The 17343-nt window shown below is 41.8% G+C and overlaps 1 protein-coding gene across 1 annotated transcript in view; it reads left to right on the top strand.

The window, feature by feature from the left end:
* Nucleotides 1-788: 788 nt before the first annotated feature.
* akap6 (A kinase (PRKA) anchor protein 6) overlaps nucleotides 789-17343 on the top strand; it is a 131157-nt gene continuing 114602 nt past the window's right edge. The window contains exons 1-2 of the mRNA XM_056426506.1: nucleotides 789-976; nucleotides 2145-2316. Of these exons, the coding sequence (XP_056282481.1) occupies nucleotides 789-976; nucleotides 2145-2316 (360 nt within the window). The remainder of the gene's footprint in view (nucleotides 977-2144; nucleotides 2317-17343) is intronic.

The raw sequence follows: 17343 nt of genomic DNA, 5'->3' as shown, positions 1-17343 counted from the left end.
AAACTACAGTTGTGAAATGATACTTTATTTATTATTATCCTGTAAATCTTTCATCTTTTTATTAGATTTATTTTCAGATTTTTTTCCACATTAATTAATATTATACAACAATATACAACACACTGCAGTAGATCGCTGGAGATCCTGGCAAACTCAGCACTTTACTTTACTCAGCACTTTATTTCCCCCCTGTATATTTAGTATTTAGTATTAGTATTTAGTTTTCTTTAGTAGTGTGTTTTTTGTTTTCTTATATATTTATTTTCATTGATGCTCTGATGTGCACCGCTGCTGTGATTTTTGAAATTTCCCCACTGAGGGACAAATAAAGGAATATTCATTTCATATCATCACATATTAATCATTATTTTATCATTCTTCCTAGCCTGGTTCCTAGTTCCTTACTTCGAACTGTATTTTCCTTTCCTTATAAATAATTGTATTGTTTTTCCTGTGTGATATCCTTTCATCCCTCCTTGTTTCCTCCCTTCCTTCCTCACTATGTTTAGTTTTTGTTCCTTTAATTTTTTCATACCCTTAATTTCTCATTCCATCGATTACTTTCCTTCCTCCCCCGTCCTCCTCCTCCTTTTCCTTCATATTCCTGTCTTCATTCTTACTTGCTCTTGGATCTGTTTTTTGATTGACCTCTACATCTCTCTCTCTTTCTCTCTCTCTCTCTCCCTCTCTCTCTCCAGCTCCAGTTTACTCCAGTGAGGCTCGTCCACCCACATTAGGAATCCTGTTCCTTTCTCTCTCTCTCTCTCTCTCTCTCTCTTCCCGGCACCATGAGCTTCACCACTCTCTCGCCCGTGGCCCCCGAGCCTCCATCCCCGATGGTGACCTCCGTCACCCCGACCCTGGACCGCTCCACCTCCACCTGCTCCACCTCCGTCTCCAGGGACGGGGCCTCGCCGCCCGGCCCGGGCCCCAGCCGGTGTGACCTCACCGGGGGAGGAGCTGACCCCTGCCACAGGTAAACTGATGATGATGATGATGATGATGAAGACAACTTTTTAAATGTCTCATAGTCTCAAGGAGTGGTTCTTCAATGATGATAGAAAAAAAAATAGATTTCTGCTGTTATGTTTATTTTTTCCTGAACTTCTGAAATATTGACTCCAACTTTTATTAAATAAACAACAACAAACACCTGTGACAAAAAGTCGGTCGCAAGTAGACGTTTATTTACCTTAGGCTCATCTGCCACGGGAGAGAGAAAGGAATGAAGACAATAATATGAAGGGAAGAGAAGAACAGGGGGAGGAAGGAAAGAGGAAAATAATCAATTCGAATGATAAAAGGAAAGGAGCAAAAAACATAGTGAGGAAGGAAGGGAGGAAAGGATAAGGTAAGGATGAGAAAATATTAAAAATATTAATTAACCCTTGTGTTGCCTTAGGGTCATTTTGACCCGAATCAATATTACACCCTCCCCCCGCCTTAGGATTAATTTGACCCCATTCAATGTTTAATGTCGGTGTTCTTTCGGTAGTCAACAAACAAACATAAAGTGCCTCACACTTAAACTTGGAAAACAATATTAATTCTAATAATTTTCTGGAGGTTTTAATTGCTGGCGTCAAATTGAACCCAAAGGGTAAAATATGTTAGTAAATATAAAGGTAACAGGAGGGTGAAACATTGAATCGGGTCAAAATGACCCAAAGGCGGGGGGAGGGTGTAATATTGATTCGGGTCAAAATGACCCGAAGGCAACACAAGGGTTAATGTGAAAAAAAGCTGAAAATAAATCTGATAAAAACATGAACGTTTTACAGGATAATAATAAATAAAGTATTTTATGAAACAAACCAAATCATGTCACAGCTGCAGTTTGAATCTATACATATGTGAGTTTAGGATGAAAACAACCGGGTTCAGATCAGTTATCTGCAGAAAATATGCCCAAAAACCCAGAAAACTCATGTGAAAGTAGTAAGAACCCACTACTGAAAGCTTAATTAATAGTCTTTATTCGTTACAAGCTGACTCACACACACACACACACACACACCTGAGGTCGTCTCATCATAGGAACCTGAGCCCCTAACAGACGTCTATATTTAGTCACTTCCTGAGCCGTGGCGTCTCTGTAGCTGCCTTGTGCTCCACTCCTCTCAGTCTGTCGGCTTTTGCCTCAGGTCAAATAAACCTCCGCCGCTCCACGCCGGAGCCGACTGGAAGGTAGTGCTCCACCTGCCGGAGATTGAGACGTGGCTGAGGGTGACCGGCGACCGCGTCGCGCAGCTCACGCACTCCGCCGGCCAGGACGACACCAACCGCCACGTGGATGTCCACCTGGTGCAGCTCAAGGTACAGGGGGAGGCTTTTAACCTGGAGGGGCTAGGGTGGAGGAGTGAGGGTGGAGGAGCGAGGGTGGAGGGGTGGAGGAGCGAGGCTGGAGGGAGGGTTGAGGAGTGAGGGTAGAGGGAGCGAGGAGGGTAGAGGGAACTTTGACTCGAGGCGCGATCGGCGATGCAGATTAGTTTAATATAATAATTAGGGATGCACCGATCTGATCGGCGCCGATCCATATCGGCCGATATTCCCATTATCGGTTTTGATCGGCGTTCTCAAAACGGCCGATCAGATGACGTAACATCTGCGAGAACTATCAGACGTTTTAATCGCCGCGCACATAGCGAGACGATCGCCCGGCGAGGCCGCAGAGTGAGAGGTCCACGAGGATCCTCACCACCGAGCGGCGTCCGTCCCCCGAGTTGAATCTCTGGGTCGACTCAATTCTTGGCAGTGATTTTTTGTTTGCAGTGTCTAAACACAAAATATGAGTATCTATGATGATGAAGATGGATGGATGCGGTGGGCATTGCTTCAGCGGCCTCTGGAACTGTTTCAGAATGCAGTTGAAAAATTAAATAAATGCTCATCTCATTGAACTGATGATGGCTTGATGCCAAAACATATCTCTTATTTGGGGGTCATGCTGGTGATCTCTTGGAACAGTGTGGATAGGTCATCAAATGATTTCAGAATGACTGAGACTGTAGAATACAAAAAACAACAACTTTAATATCTTCAGGCAGGGAATCACAAACATAGAGCATCATCATTATCAACTATCAACTATGGACCATCAGTCCATATCAACATACACACTGAAGAAATCCATCACTGCCTTTTGACCACCAAATGCAGCTGATGGTTATAACAGTGGACATATGGTATCTCTCTGTCCAGTTTCAGTTGGTTCACACAGTTCATTCGGAGATATTCTCTCCTGTTGGGTCTCTGGTTCCATCCGCTGCACTCATTATGTCTATTAAGTCATTTCATCTTTCCTTAATGCAAACTCAAATAGAGACAAAATAGCCCACATCCATCCTCATTCATTCCGCATCGTGGTCACCTCTAAAGGGCAGTTGGTTCACAGCAAGGAACTCCACAACATCAATAATTGCATAGTTGCTGTAGCTAACCCTCCTAGCATGAGTGCTTACTTCAGTGTTGACTCTGCTCCTCGCTCCGCATCGTTAATCCTCTTGGCATGAACGCTAGCCGCCTTATTCTTCTGAAAAATTCCGAATATCCATAACGGTTGGTGGCGGTAACGTTACTGATCTGTTGACAGCGATAGTATGATTCAGTGACCGTGACCGCCCCTCTACTGGTTGGATTGGTTGAATTATAGGATCGGCAGTCGAGATAGGAATAATAAGATGATGGCAGGCTACTCGAAAAAAAAAACCCAAATAAAATAAGATAAAAGTCCAGGCACGCTCACTCTCACTCATTGGGCGGGCACGGCCCCCCAATGCCCGCCCATGCCGCCGGGTCTGACTCAGCCGACTCTCACATGTCTGCCCCTGTAGACTGATGTTGACGGTAAACACATTCCATCGGGAGTGAGAGGGTTTTGATAAAGTTAGCGGAAGGATTTAAGTGACAACATCCGGTTTTGCAAAGTTAGCGGAAAGAACCACGTGAAACAACATCCGTTTATCAAAATAAGATGTCGACAAATCATACACGAACCTATCAAAGTAAACAATGAAATGATTTTGTATCTTTATAGATCGTTTCTGAGATTTAGCTTAAATTATGCTAACATTAAAACATTTTTACTGTACCAAGGAAGAGTTTATAAAAATAAGTCAGACTTTTGTATGTTAAAAAAAGTCCTGTAAATAGATTTCCCCAAGAGTTCCAGGAAATGAATAATGCAGATGTGTTCCATACATATCTGAAATCCCCTACAATAGCAATCAAACAATTTTAATTTATCAATTAGGTCATTTTTCAAAGTAAAAGTCCTAAATGTTTAAAGAAATCTGTAATTTCCTTAATGTTTGAGGTGCTTTATATACCGTATTTTTTGCACTATAGGGCGCACTTAAAAGCCTTTAATTTTCTCAAAAAACGACAGTGCGCTTTATAATCCGAAGCGCCGTATATATGGATTAATTCTGGTTTTGCTTACTGACCTCTAAGCGATTTTGTGCGGTACAAGGCGCTCACGGCGCTCAGTCAAAATGTTTTAGTACGACTTTGGTAAACTACAAAGCCGCACCGCTTGCAGCATTACGGCTACCGTAGCCAGGAGCGTCGCGGAGTAATACAGTCTCTATTCGACTGAAGGCAACAGCGTTAGCACGGGACATGAATATCAATGACTTTCGAGGCGGTCCTTCTTGGTGCTTTCGTTTTATGAAAAGACGTAATCTCTCTATCCGCACACGAACTACCGTCTCGCAGCAACTGCCAAAAGATTACGAAGAAAAGTTGTTTTTTTCCGCTTAATGCGCCTTATAGTCCGGTGCGCTTTATATTTGAAAAAAGATCGAAAATAGACCATTCATTGACAGTGCGCCTTATAATCTAGTGCGCCCTATAGTGCAAAAAATACGGTATGTATTTCCTCATAGTCATAGGCAATAATGCTACACAATAAGTAGAATGCTTCAATCGACACCGTGATCGGTGATCGGTATTATCGGTGATCGGCAGATACTGATGTCAGTGATCGGTGATCGGCACCAAAAACCTGATCGGTGCATCTCTAATAATAATCACACACACACACACACCAAACACACACACACACACACACTTACAGTACATGTATTGTCGTCTCAGTCGCTCTGGCTGGATGACCTCAGGCAGCAAATTACCCACAATGCCCGTGCTCTCTCCGTGGGGTTATGTAACGCTGCTCAACAGTCCTCTATTGATGTAACCCGAGTTGGCAGTTTGTTCTTTATACTCTCCTTTCCTTCCTTATCTCCTTTCCTTTAATTTTCTCTTTTGCTTACTTTCTTTTCATCTTCTTGTCTTTCTTTCCTCTCTTGTTTTCTTCCCTCTTCTCCTCTTTTCTCCTCTTGTTGTTTACTTTCTTTTCTCCTTTCTAAACCTCTCCTCTTTCCTTCACTGCCCCGTCCTCACCTTTCCTTTCCTTCACTCTCATCTCCTCTCTCTTTTCCTTTTCTTTCCTCCCCTTTCCGTTTATTCCCTCTTTTCTCATCTCCTCTCCTTACTTGCCCCTCTTCTATGCTCTCATTCTTGTTCATATCTCTACCCTCCTCTCGTGTCTCCTCTTACCTTTCCTTACAAGTGCCCTTCTTCTTTATCCTCGTTGTTGTTCATAGCTCTCTCTTCTCTCTCCTTTCATTTCACCTAAATTCCTTTTCTTTCTTCTCTCCTTCCCTTTCCTCTCCTCCTCTTGTGTCCTCTCCTCACCTCACATGTCCTTCTCCTCCTCCTTCTGTTTTTTTCTCTCCGTTTAAATAAAACATGGCAGCAGCTCCAGAATCTGAAAGTGGGGAGAAAGTAGTCAGACATATACTGTGTGTGTGTGTGTGTCTGTATATATATATATATATACACACTGTGTGTGTGTGTGTGTGTGTGAGTGAGAGACAACTGTATCATTGTTGTATGACTGACATTATTCTGCCTCTGTGTGTGTCTCTTTCTGTGTTTCTCTCTGTGTCCCTCTCTGTGTGTGTCTATGTGTGTGTCTCTGTGTGTCTCTGTGTGTGTCTATGTGTGTGTTTCTCTGTGTGTGTCTCTCTGTGTGTCTCTCTCTCTCTGTCCGTGTGTCCCTCTGTCTATCTCTCTGTGTGTGTCTCTCTCTTTTTGTGTGTGTGTCTCGGTGTGTAGCTGATCTTTGTATCATGCTTCTGATGCCTCTGACTTAGTTTATTTCTGTATTTAATTTGAGACTCAGACTCTGTGTTTTTGCTGCAGGTGAGCTGTTCAGCCACCAGGGGGCAGCAGAGACAAGATGCTAAGCTCCTCTGAGTAGAAGGTCACCACCATGTGGTGTAATTACATAAACATTGTAGGAATGCTCTAACAACGCTTCATGTAATCAAATGTACATCTACTTTAACTCCTGCAATAAAGAATACAACAGAATATAAAAGAGAGAAGAGTTGTAAAAACAATTAAAATAGGATTTAACAAAAAATTAATGAATATAATTTTTTGAAACTTAATTTTCACCAACATGTTTGTTTTAATATTGATAATATTCACTTGATATAAGTTTAAATAGATGAATAAAATAACAATAATACAGTTCCATATTCTTACTTTGAGGCTGCATCTTTTGAGCCCTGATATTAAAAGTAAACTAGAAAATGTATTTCCTGCTGAAAATGCGTTGCAATGCTAACATCTGAAAGCTTGAAGATGAAAAATAAAATAACAATTTCTGAAAATGTTTGAAAATAGCTGAAAATGTCTGAAAATAGCTGAAATATGAAATGAATAACTGAAAATGTCTGAAATTAGCTGAAATATATTTTTTTAAAGCTGAACATAGCTGAAAATAGCTGCCAACAGCTGAAATAGGCTGAAAATAGCTTAAACATCTGAACATATCAAAAAGGCAAACTTCCTGCTGAAAATGTTGAAGCACAAACATTTTGGGTGGAAATGTATAACTGGAAAAGATAAGCAAAACTTTATCTTCTAAATATTCAAAGATATGAATCACAATCCAATAAATGAGAGAGAGGGGGAAAAGTCAGACATGAGAACAAGAGAGAGAAAGAAATTGAGAGTCAGAAGGAGAAAAATAAAATAAAAAAGAGAGGGAGAAACCAGGGTGAAGGATAGACGAGATCTAAACATTGAGTGGATTTTCTACAAAAGCATTCAAAAAAACATGATCAAATCACCAAAATAGTAAAATAGTGGAATCAATAGAGAGGAAAGATTCAGCCGAATGCACCGATATGTTTGTTGAGTTTGTGACTTAAATGTGACCTGAGCAACTCTGAAGCTGGTTCTACTCTGATATCTCTCCATTTAAAGACACACACGCGCATACGCGGCCACACACACACGCACAAACGTTGGTCTGTGTGTGTGGCTTGCAATGTATCATAAACAAGAGTGTGTGTGAGATGCGCCTCTGATTAGCCTAACGTCAAACACCTGTGTGAGTGAGAGACAGACAGCTCTGAATCGGACGAAAGCAACCTGTCAGAACATTGGATTTGACAGAGAACCATAACTCTGATGCTAACAGTTTCTACATGAGGAGATGCTCAAGGCTTTTGTGAATGTTTACATGACCTTAAATATTTTTTAGGTATAGAAATGAGAGTTTAATCGCAGTTCAGAAAGTTTTCCTGTTTGCTTTAAAAAAGTTGAAATTTGTTTAAGTTTTCAATGGAGATGACTGAGGAGAAAGGTGAACTTCCTCCCTTGTTAAGGCTTCTCTAGAAAAATCTGGGAAACTGTTTTATTCCATAATCACATGTCTACGACAAGCACAAGATTCCCTGCTACTTTACCAGAAAATAATGCATAAAGAGTAAGAATTGTGGCCGTAGTGACGATATACAAAAAAATATTCCGCTTGATCCTAATGCATCTCTCCCCTCTAGCGATGACGTCACAGCTCTAGACTTCCCCACACACACCCATTGAAAACTCCAGGAGGAGCGGAAAAACACATACAACTAAAACGGGGACAGTTAAATAACTATAGGAGATATGAAAAAAAGGAGAATTATAAAGTTATAGCTAACACTTCTGTCAACATTTTAAAGGTGGAATTGTTTCTTTCGCTGAATGTATGCCGGTATTGTAAGCTTTTAAAGTTGAACAAGTTTAAGCGGATTTGAAGATTTCCCCCATGAATCTTTTAATATTTGAATGGTTTAAATAGCTGAATATATGAAGGACTAGAAGAGCGACAAAAAAGGTACGGAATAAATAGAATAATAAGTTTATTAAAGAAGACAAGAACAATAGTTGGACTGCTGAAGCATTTCAACTAATGACTATCTCAGGTGTTTATTGCAGGATAAATGTTTAAAAAAATCTTCAGCTTGAAACCATTCAAACAAGACTTTTTATTTTTGTAAACATCATATTTTGAATCTCTTCATCAGCTTCTTGTCTTTAGTTTCTTAAATAGTTCTGAAGCAGAGCAGACGCTGGTGAGCATCATCTTCATCATTATCTTCATCCTGATGGAGGACCTGGTTCTCAGGCTGACGGCTCTATCTAGTGGCGAAACATCTGTATTACAACTAACCCTAATCCTAAACTCTCGCTGGCCTTTAATTGATCTTCATTGAGATTGTATTGATCTTCTATTGATCTTTTATTGATCTTCTATTGATCTCATATTGATCTTCTTTTGATCTCATATTGATCTTCTATTGAACTTCTATTCACTTAATGGCTCTGAGGCTTCGTTAATGACATATATTATATTTATAGTTTTAAGTTATTAAAGTTTAAAGTTATTTAAGTCATAATAAACATAAAAATTATAACAAAAGAATATCAGTGATTAGCTGTTAAATTGTCCATTTGGTGCATAGTTTAATTAATTGAAACATCCATCCATCCATCCATTCTCATCCGCTTTTTCTGGGGTCGGGTCGCGGGGGCAGCAGACCCAGCAGGTTGACCCAGACTTCCCTCTCGCCTGCAACATTTTCCAGCTCATTCTGGGAGATCCCGAGGCGTTCCCAGGCCAGCCGGGAGATGTAATCTCTCCAGCGTGTCCTGGGTCTTCCCCGGGGTCTCCTCCCAGTTGGACGTGCCTGGAAAACCTCTAACGGGAGGCGCCCAGGAGGCATCCGAATCAGATGCCCGAACCACCTCAGCTGACTCCTTTTGATGCGAAGGAGTAGCGGCTCGACTCCAAGCTCCCTCCTGATGTCCGAGCTCCTTACCCTATCTCTAAGGCTGAGCCCGGCCACCCTACAGAGGAAACTCATTTCGGCCGCTTGATTCGCGACCTCGTTCTTTCGGTCACTACCCAAAGTTCGTGACCATAGGTGAGGATTGGAACGTAGACCGACTAGTAAATTGAGAGCTTTGCCTTTCGGCTCAGCTCCTCTTCACCAAGACGGACCGGTACAGCGCCTGTTTTACTGCTGCAGCCGCACCGATCCGCCTGTCGATCTCCCGCTCCATCTTACCCTCACTCGTGAACAAGACCCCGAGATACTTGAACTCCTTCGCTTGGGGCAGGCACTCTGTCCCCACCTGGAGGGAGCAATCCACCGGTTTCCGGCAGAGCACCATGGCCTCAGATTTGGCACTCTGTGCCTTTATTTAAACGCTGGACAACACTAGCTTCTGATTCGCCGAAAGGCGTCCAGTTTATTGAAGCCAGAAAAATATTCCAATGAAGCTTTGTGATTATTAAAACTCTGGTACCGTCCTGTTACCAAGACTGACACATAATAATAATAATGTAATCAAACCAGATGCTGAATGTGAATAAGGCTATTTGTTATTGTTTACACTTAAAGATGATTGAAATGATTGTGTGTGTGTGTGTTTGTGTGTTTAACACGCTGGTATCGAATCAGAGTGGACGATACTTCAGACCTCCTGATCCTCTCATCCCACCCTAAAATAATGTTTCTTTATATCTATTTTCCATCATGCTTTTACCTTTATATATATATATATATATATATATATAAATCTTTTAGTATCACTCCGCTAACGAGCTCCTTCAGGCCCATCAGACCTGGTTTCACCTCGTCTTGTCCTCCAAGTAGGAAACATCCAGACCGAGGAGTTCTCTGTGACTGAATGTTTTTGGGCGTGGCGTCCGGCGTGGAGATGAAAGCCGACGCGTCGCCAGGCCGAACGTTTGAAACCACATTCTCTCTTTTATCCTTTTTCTTCTCCCCGCTCTCATGTTTGTGATGCGTTTGCCTGCAGGGCATTTTCCTTTAACCTGACCTCGCCACGGAGCGACTGTTGGACATGATTATAGTGATGCAACCACTGTGTGAGTGCGTGTGTGTGTGTGTGTGCACGTGCGTCGTTATGCTAGCGTTCTTAGCCGGCTGCAGGCGGTGTGTAACAGCTGCGTGGAAAAGTCCTGTGCTACACTCACACACACACACACACACACACACACACACACACACACACACACTTTATTCAGTAGACAAGGATGAGGCAGTATTTTTATCGATTCAGTCTGCAACTTAATCACGTCATCCAAAAATGCATTGGAGGTTTTCGTGAAACCATATTCTGTATTTTATATACGTGCGGTCTGCTGGAGAATAAATAATGTTGCCGAGTATCGCAAGTGTGTCTGGAAATCCTTGGTGCTTTAGGGGGAAACCCACGGGTGACGGCTATGGAAGCGTCACAGATATGTCACGAAAAAGTTAGAGACGATGACTCTACTTCTCTCTCCTGACCACCAGGGGGCGACTCCTCTGGTTGTATAGAAGTTCTTTGCTGCATGTGTTCAAGCGGCATTCTCTCTACTGACCACCAGGGTCAGTAGAGAGAATGCCAGTTCCGAGAGAAATTAGTGGCATCCTTCAGCTTTAAGGAAACCTCCTCGTAAAAGAAGTTCTCCTCTGAGAACTAGATCCGCTCAGTGGACGACCGATCTGATTCAAAACCCCCAACGCTTTATTTAAACAACGTCGTCTCCTCAGCTGTCGGGTACTTCTGCCTCCTGATGTAACCGTCCTTCGCAGCGCCAGGAATTCTGGGAGCTGCTCTCAAACACGGAGGGAAATGATATACATGTAAAGGAGAAGAGGAGGGAAGGAGGCGAGGAAAGTAGGAAGCGAGAGGTTGCAGGTTCCCTAAGTTCCCCTCTTCATCGCCGTCAGCTGAAACCCAAAACGTCTGTCTCTTTATCCCTCGACCCCGCTCTCCTGATATTTGATATCTCTTTTTTAACTTGAGAAATAGAATGCTAAATCGGACATTGAGCAGATATCTGATGAGGAAGTGATCTTCAGTTTGAAATATTATAAATATAACGGCTTAAATATGATGAAACACCTCACATCGGTACAGAGAGCCAACGAATACATGTGTGAACCACACACACTCTGATACGACGTCACTGTGAGCGTTGGAGCAGCTATGTGTTAGCGTAGCCTAGCATAACCTAGTGTAGCGTAGCCTAGCATAGTCTAGTGTAGGGCTGCAACAACGAATCGATAAAAATAGATTCTTAAAATAGTTGGCAACGAATTTCATTATTGTTTCGTTGTGTCGCGCGATTATTATGGCACTCAATAAGTCGCGGAGTTTCAAAAAAGTTGAGTTGAGAGCAGAGCGGCACAGGAGTACAATAGCGGAGCGGAGGGAGAGGAGAGAACGCTGCGTTGTGAGAGCCAATCAGCGCTGAGCTGCTCCGCTGTTGGTGAATCTAATTGGCTGCTGCTGCTCTCGTGGCACTGAAAGCGGAAGTCATTCACGTAGTCGGAGACATTTACGGAGCTGTGTGCGCCTACGGGTGATGTCATGAACCCAGACACCAGGGCGCTACATGTCACGAAAAAGTATAACGTAGAAAAATTGGTTATTTATTCCGTGGCGGATGGCGGAATATATTTTTCCACGGAGCAAAGCAACGGGGATAAGCCCCGCCCCCTCACTGATACGTATGACGCGATTAAACCACAAATAGTCAGGCGAGTAAAGCGCTGTCAGTTTGGTTTGTGTGCAAAACCAAACGTCCATGATTAAACTTTTTGTGAAAACTGTGTATACATGAACAAGTGAGTAGATGTAGTATTTAAACTAACAATGAGAATCCCAAAGCATACCGTATATATACCATGTAAATTAACTAGGGCTGTCAATTGATTTAAAAAAAGTAACTAATTAATCGCACATTTTGAAATTCATTAATCGCGGTTAAAAGTTTTTTTTTCTTCTAAAGACTAAATCTTCTAAATGAACGAGTAATCACTTCAGACAACCACAAAGAGACTCAAAATACCACAGAGCTGTGTTTTCAAAGAGGCTCCTACCTATAAAGTGCCAGCGAGGTATTTAATATCGTGGATGATAAATTGTTTCTTCAGTGAAACATCCAGATTAGTAAGAAAAGGTGTATTTGAGACCCCATTGGTCCTGTCATCTTTAACATTGAACAGCAGAACCAGTGGCCTTGGGAAACTGACAAATATGTAATGTTAACCCTCTGGAGGCTGGGCTCATTTTCTCGATTTTTAAATTCACCTTTTAAAGTCTTTTGCATATGACACATCCCAGTGTTTCCCCCACCATTCTATCAGGGTGAGGCCCCGCCCCCCTGTCATTTTCTCTATAGCGCCAGATTACAGCAGAAGTAATGTCAGGTTATTTTCTTAAAGACGTCTTTGTTCTTTTATTAAACTAAACGTCTGTTGTTGGTCGTCTCTACAGCAGCATGTCATTCTGTCTCGACGTGTCGGTCACTCTTCTCGGCTCTCCGTCTCGCGGCCGCAGAGCTCCATGCCGGCGTGTCTGCGCGCGCATCGGGAGGAGCAAAGAAAAGTCACCTGCACCTTCCGCCCCGCGTCACCGACACGTCGCCCTCTGCTTCTCTGTGAATATCGAGGAGCAGACGGGAGGAAGGAGGCGGACTGCCGCGGTTTGACACTCAGAGGAGTGAAACAACTTCAACGACACCGGAAGTAAACAAAGTTGCGTTAATTGCGTTAAAATATTTTAGTGCGTTAATCGCGGCCAAATTAATCGCATAGATTAACGCGTTAACGCTGACAGCCCTAAAATTAACATTTGAATATAACAAATTTGCATTACTTTTCCAAAAATGTTGCGATTTTATTTTTAAAATTACTTTTCAGGCCTGGAAATAGTCATTTAAAAATTCCATGACTTTCTCAAGTTTTCCATGACCGTACAAACTCTGTTTTGAATAAAGGGGTGAACATTTTTTTCCTTTTTTTTTCTTGTCCGATTAATCGATTAATCGAAAAAATAATCAACAAATTAATCGATTATCAAAAATAATAATTAGTTGCAGTCCTAGTCTAGTGTAGTGTAGCATAGCGTAGCATAGCATAGCGTAGCGTAGCCTATCGTAGTGTAGCGTAGCACCGCTTCAGAACGTGGAGCGTTTTAAACGTAGTTTACTTCTCGTCCTCAGAGCATGAAGTCAAACTTTATTACTCGCCTTTCATGATGATGTTCCTTCTTCTTGGAGCAGTTTGTTGCATCGACTCGACGTGTGTGTGTGTGTTTGTGTGTGTGTGTGTGTGTGTGTCTGTCTGTTTATGTTCACACAGCTGCGTTGAAGCCGAGTGCGTCCTGTACGTGTGTTCAAGAGCAGAGTCGGGTTTCAGTGAACCGAGTCGGGAGTCGTGTCCCTGTGCCGTCTATATTATTCACGCCGAATTATTAAAACACTTCACGTCTGTTTTCCATCTTTTGACATTTTATTGACTTCTTCTCTCCAGGAAGTTTCTCTCTCTCTCTCCCTCTCTCTCTCTTTCTCTCTCTGTCTTTTTCTCTCCCTTCCTCTCTCTCTTGCTCTCCCTGTCTCTCTCTCTCTCTTGTCCTCCCCCTCCCCCTTCACCCCCGCACAAGTTTCACGATTGGCAGCTGTTGCAGAGTGCGCGTGTGTGCATAGGTGTGTGTATGTGTGTGCATGTGTGTGTGTGTGAGAAAAAAAAAAGGTGTGTTTTTAGAGTGCAACTGTATTGTCTCGAATATATATATGTATTTATATATATACAGGACTGTCTCAGAAAATTAGAATATTGTGATGAAGTTCTTTATTTTCTGTAATGCAATTAAAAAAACAAAAATGTCATGCATTCTGGATTCATTACAAATCAACTGAAATATTGCAAGCCTTTTATTCTGATTTATTGCTGATTATGGCTTACAGCTTAAGAAAACTCAAATATCCTATCTCTAAATATTAGAATATCATGAAAAAGTATACTAGTAGGGTATTAAACAAATCACTTGAATTGTCTAATTAACTCGAAACACCTGCAAGGGTTTCCTGAGCCTTGACAAACACTCAGCTGTTATAAATCTTTTTTTTTACTTGGTCTGAGGAAATATTAAAATTTTATGAGATAGGATTTTAGAGTTTTCTTAAGCTGTAAGCCATAATCAGCAATATTAAAAGAATAAAAGGCTTGCAATATTTCAGTTGATTTGTAATGAATCCAGAATGCATGACATTTTTGTTTTTTTAATTGCATTACAGAAAATAAAGAACTTTATCACAATATTCTAATTTTCTGAGACAGTCCTGTATATATATATATATATATATATCACATGGTTTGATGTATTTGTGTAGAAAGTCTTATAGAAAGATAATCTGAAAGCGTGGAACAGGAAGTTGTTGTTTCCTCACACGTTGTGTGTGTGAAGTGTTTTGCTGTATACAGGTGTTATACAGGTGTTATACAGTTGTTATACATCATTGTTATAACTATGAGCAGATTAATACTGCACCTAAATGTGACTATCTTAACACTTTCACACTTTATTATCTTGTGTGTGCTTCAGTTATTAAATGTTTAAGTGCTGCAGCTTGGACTCTCTGACCTTTGACCTCCGGAGGCTAATGTTGTGACTTTTATGTAAAAGTCACTCGGACGCTCATCCAGACGCCGCGTGTTAACGGATTAACGTGCAGGGCTTCATACTGTAGGTCACTGTGTGTGTGTGTGTGAGTGAGAGTGTGAGAGTGTGTGTGTGTGTGTTGAGAGGGGTGGGTGGTAAGGTTGGTCCTAAAATAACCACTCCAACTGTTGTCACCCCCTCCTCTCCCCAAAACCACACACACACACACACACACACACACACATTGCTGGCGCGTCAGTCTGTCACCAGTTCCCACATGGGAGCAGCCGAGTGTGTTTGCAGCCCTCTGTGCAGTTTCAACTTTTAACTTTCTGACTTTATTTTATTTACTTTTAAATCATATTTTTCGTTTGTGGACTTGATGGATTCAGATTTGTGAGTTATTGATCTGGAGAGAGTGGCGAGAAGGTAAGAAACCTCGGGCCCGCTGGTGTGTAACGTCCCTCCTCGTGTGCATGAAGAGGAAGACGAGCAGACTTTGTTTGAAGAGTCATGTGATCACTTTTTAGAAATCAAAACATGAATAAAGTCTCAGGAGGTCGAGGTCCTGCTGCGGATCATCTCACGAGAGGTCGACAGTGAATCAACGATGGCAGGAAGGCTGTGGAAGCTTTCATGAGTTCACATTGATAATAATTTGAATATTCCAGGATTTAAAAAGTCACAAAGAAGTTCGGTGATGTTTGTGGGGTTGCATTTAATTTAATTTAATTTAATTTAATTACATTTAATCAATCTTTAACTGACCTTTTTTTTTCTTCTTACACTTTTTGTTGTTGTTGTTGCCAAACACATAAAGTTTTACTGTGAGTTTAAACCGAGGTGGAGGGACGTAACGGCCACGTAGAAAGAAAAAACACCATAGAAGAAGAAGAAGAAGAAGAGGAGAAAGCAGCTCCTACTTCCTGGTCGCTTCCCTCCAGTCCGACAACACATTTTTGATTCCCTTTTTTAATTTAGAAAACGAGATTAAACCCACTTCACGAGACTGAAGCTGATCTTCTTCTGTGGTATTTCTTGAAGACCACAGGCTCAAATAGTAATTATAATTATAATTATAATTGTAATTAGCAGCTCTATAGATTTCTCCATCAGTTTTTTGTTTGGTTGAAATTAAACCTGAAAATATTCCCAACAGTAAACAAGCTGTCGCTTCATTTCAGTCTGGTGTTAATTTATATATATATATATATATATATATATATATATATATAGAGAAGGAGAGAAGAAGAAGAAGAAAAAGGAGAAGATAAAGTTGAAGGAGAAGAACAAGAACATGAAGATGTAAAAGACAGAGAAGAACAAGAAGGTGAAGAACAAGAAGATGGACGGGAAGATAAAGTTGAAAAAGAACATGATGGAGAAGGGGAAGGAGAAGGAGAACATGAAGAAGGAGAAGAGAAAAGAAGAAGAGAAAAAAAAGGAGAAGAGAAAGTTGTAGAAGAACATGAAGAAGAACGGGAACATGAAGAAGGAGAAGAGAAAGGAAGAAGATGTGAAATAAGAAGGAGAAGAAGGACAAGAACATGAAGATAAAGAAGAAGGCGAAGAAGAGGGCGAAGAAGAGGGCGAAGAAGAAGGCAAAGAAGAAGAAGAAGAAGGCAAAGAAGCAGAAGAAGAAGAAGAAGTCGTCTCCCGTCTCTAGCAGCGTGTCTCGGGTCTTTGAAGCTTCTTCTTCTCTTCATTTGAATAGTGAGCGCTGAGCATTTGATCTCCAAGGTAAAGAAGTGCTGATGGGGTTGAAGGTTATTGGACCGATTGGCGCGGAGGAGGCGGAGCTGTCGCTGGCTCTCTGAGCGGCGGCGCTCTGAAGCGCCTTGATGTCGGCGTGATGAGGGCGAGCCGGGATTGGAGCCGACGCCCCGAGTCGACTGAGAGGATTGATTTAAGGAGCCGGCTGGATGTTTGGGCTCCGTGATTGACAGGTCACGTCTCAGTCTACGTGACCCGGGAAGTGTGTGTGTGTGCGTGTGGGTGTTTATGTATGGGTGTGTGGGGGTGTATGTGTGTGTGTGTGTGTGTGATATTGAAAGATTAAGTGTATTATATGAAATATGAGTCTTCTAAATGAAATGTGTTGTTAACACACACACACTCACACACACACAAACACTCTTCAGTCAAATTCAGGTGTTTGCGTCATACGTGAATGTTTTTCAGGTGTGTGCGCGTGTGTTTGCATATTAAAGCTGTTTTTGGATTATTGAAGCCTCTGAAAGGCACCGGTGACATATTCACCACGGTTTTGAACGACATGTCAACTCTTTGATGAGTGTGTGTGTGTTTATAAGATCACGTGTACATACAGTGTGTTTGCTTCAGCATTGTGTGTGTGTGTGTGTGTTTCTTAGACACAGTGTTGACCGTGAACCCGTCCTTCGTCTCCTGGTGGCACGTCGCTGTGTGTTTCTGTCGTGAGATGAAAGTGTTGCGTGAGACTTGACTCCAGATCTGATTGAGGACGACGTTGAACTCTCAGTAACGAACAGAAACACGTCGAGAACGAAGGCGGCG

This window comes from Pseudoliparis swirei, chromosome 11, assembly GCF_029220125.1.
Source record: "Pseudoliparis swirei isolate HS2019 ecotype Mariana Trench chromosome 11, NWPU_hadal_v1, whole genome shotgun sequence".
Lineage (NCBI taxonomy): Eukaryota > Metazoa > Chordata > Actinopteri > Perciformes > Liparidae > Pseudoliparis > Pseudoliparis swirei.
This window is presented reverse-complemented; position numbering and strand designations above follow the sequence as displayed.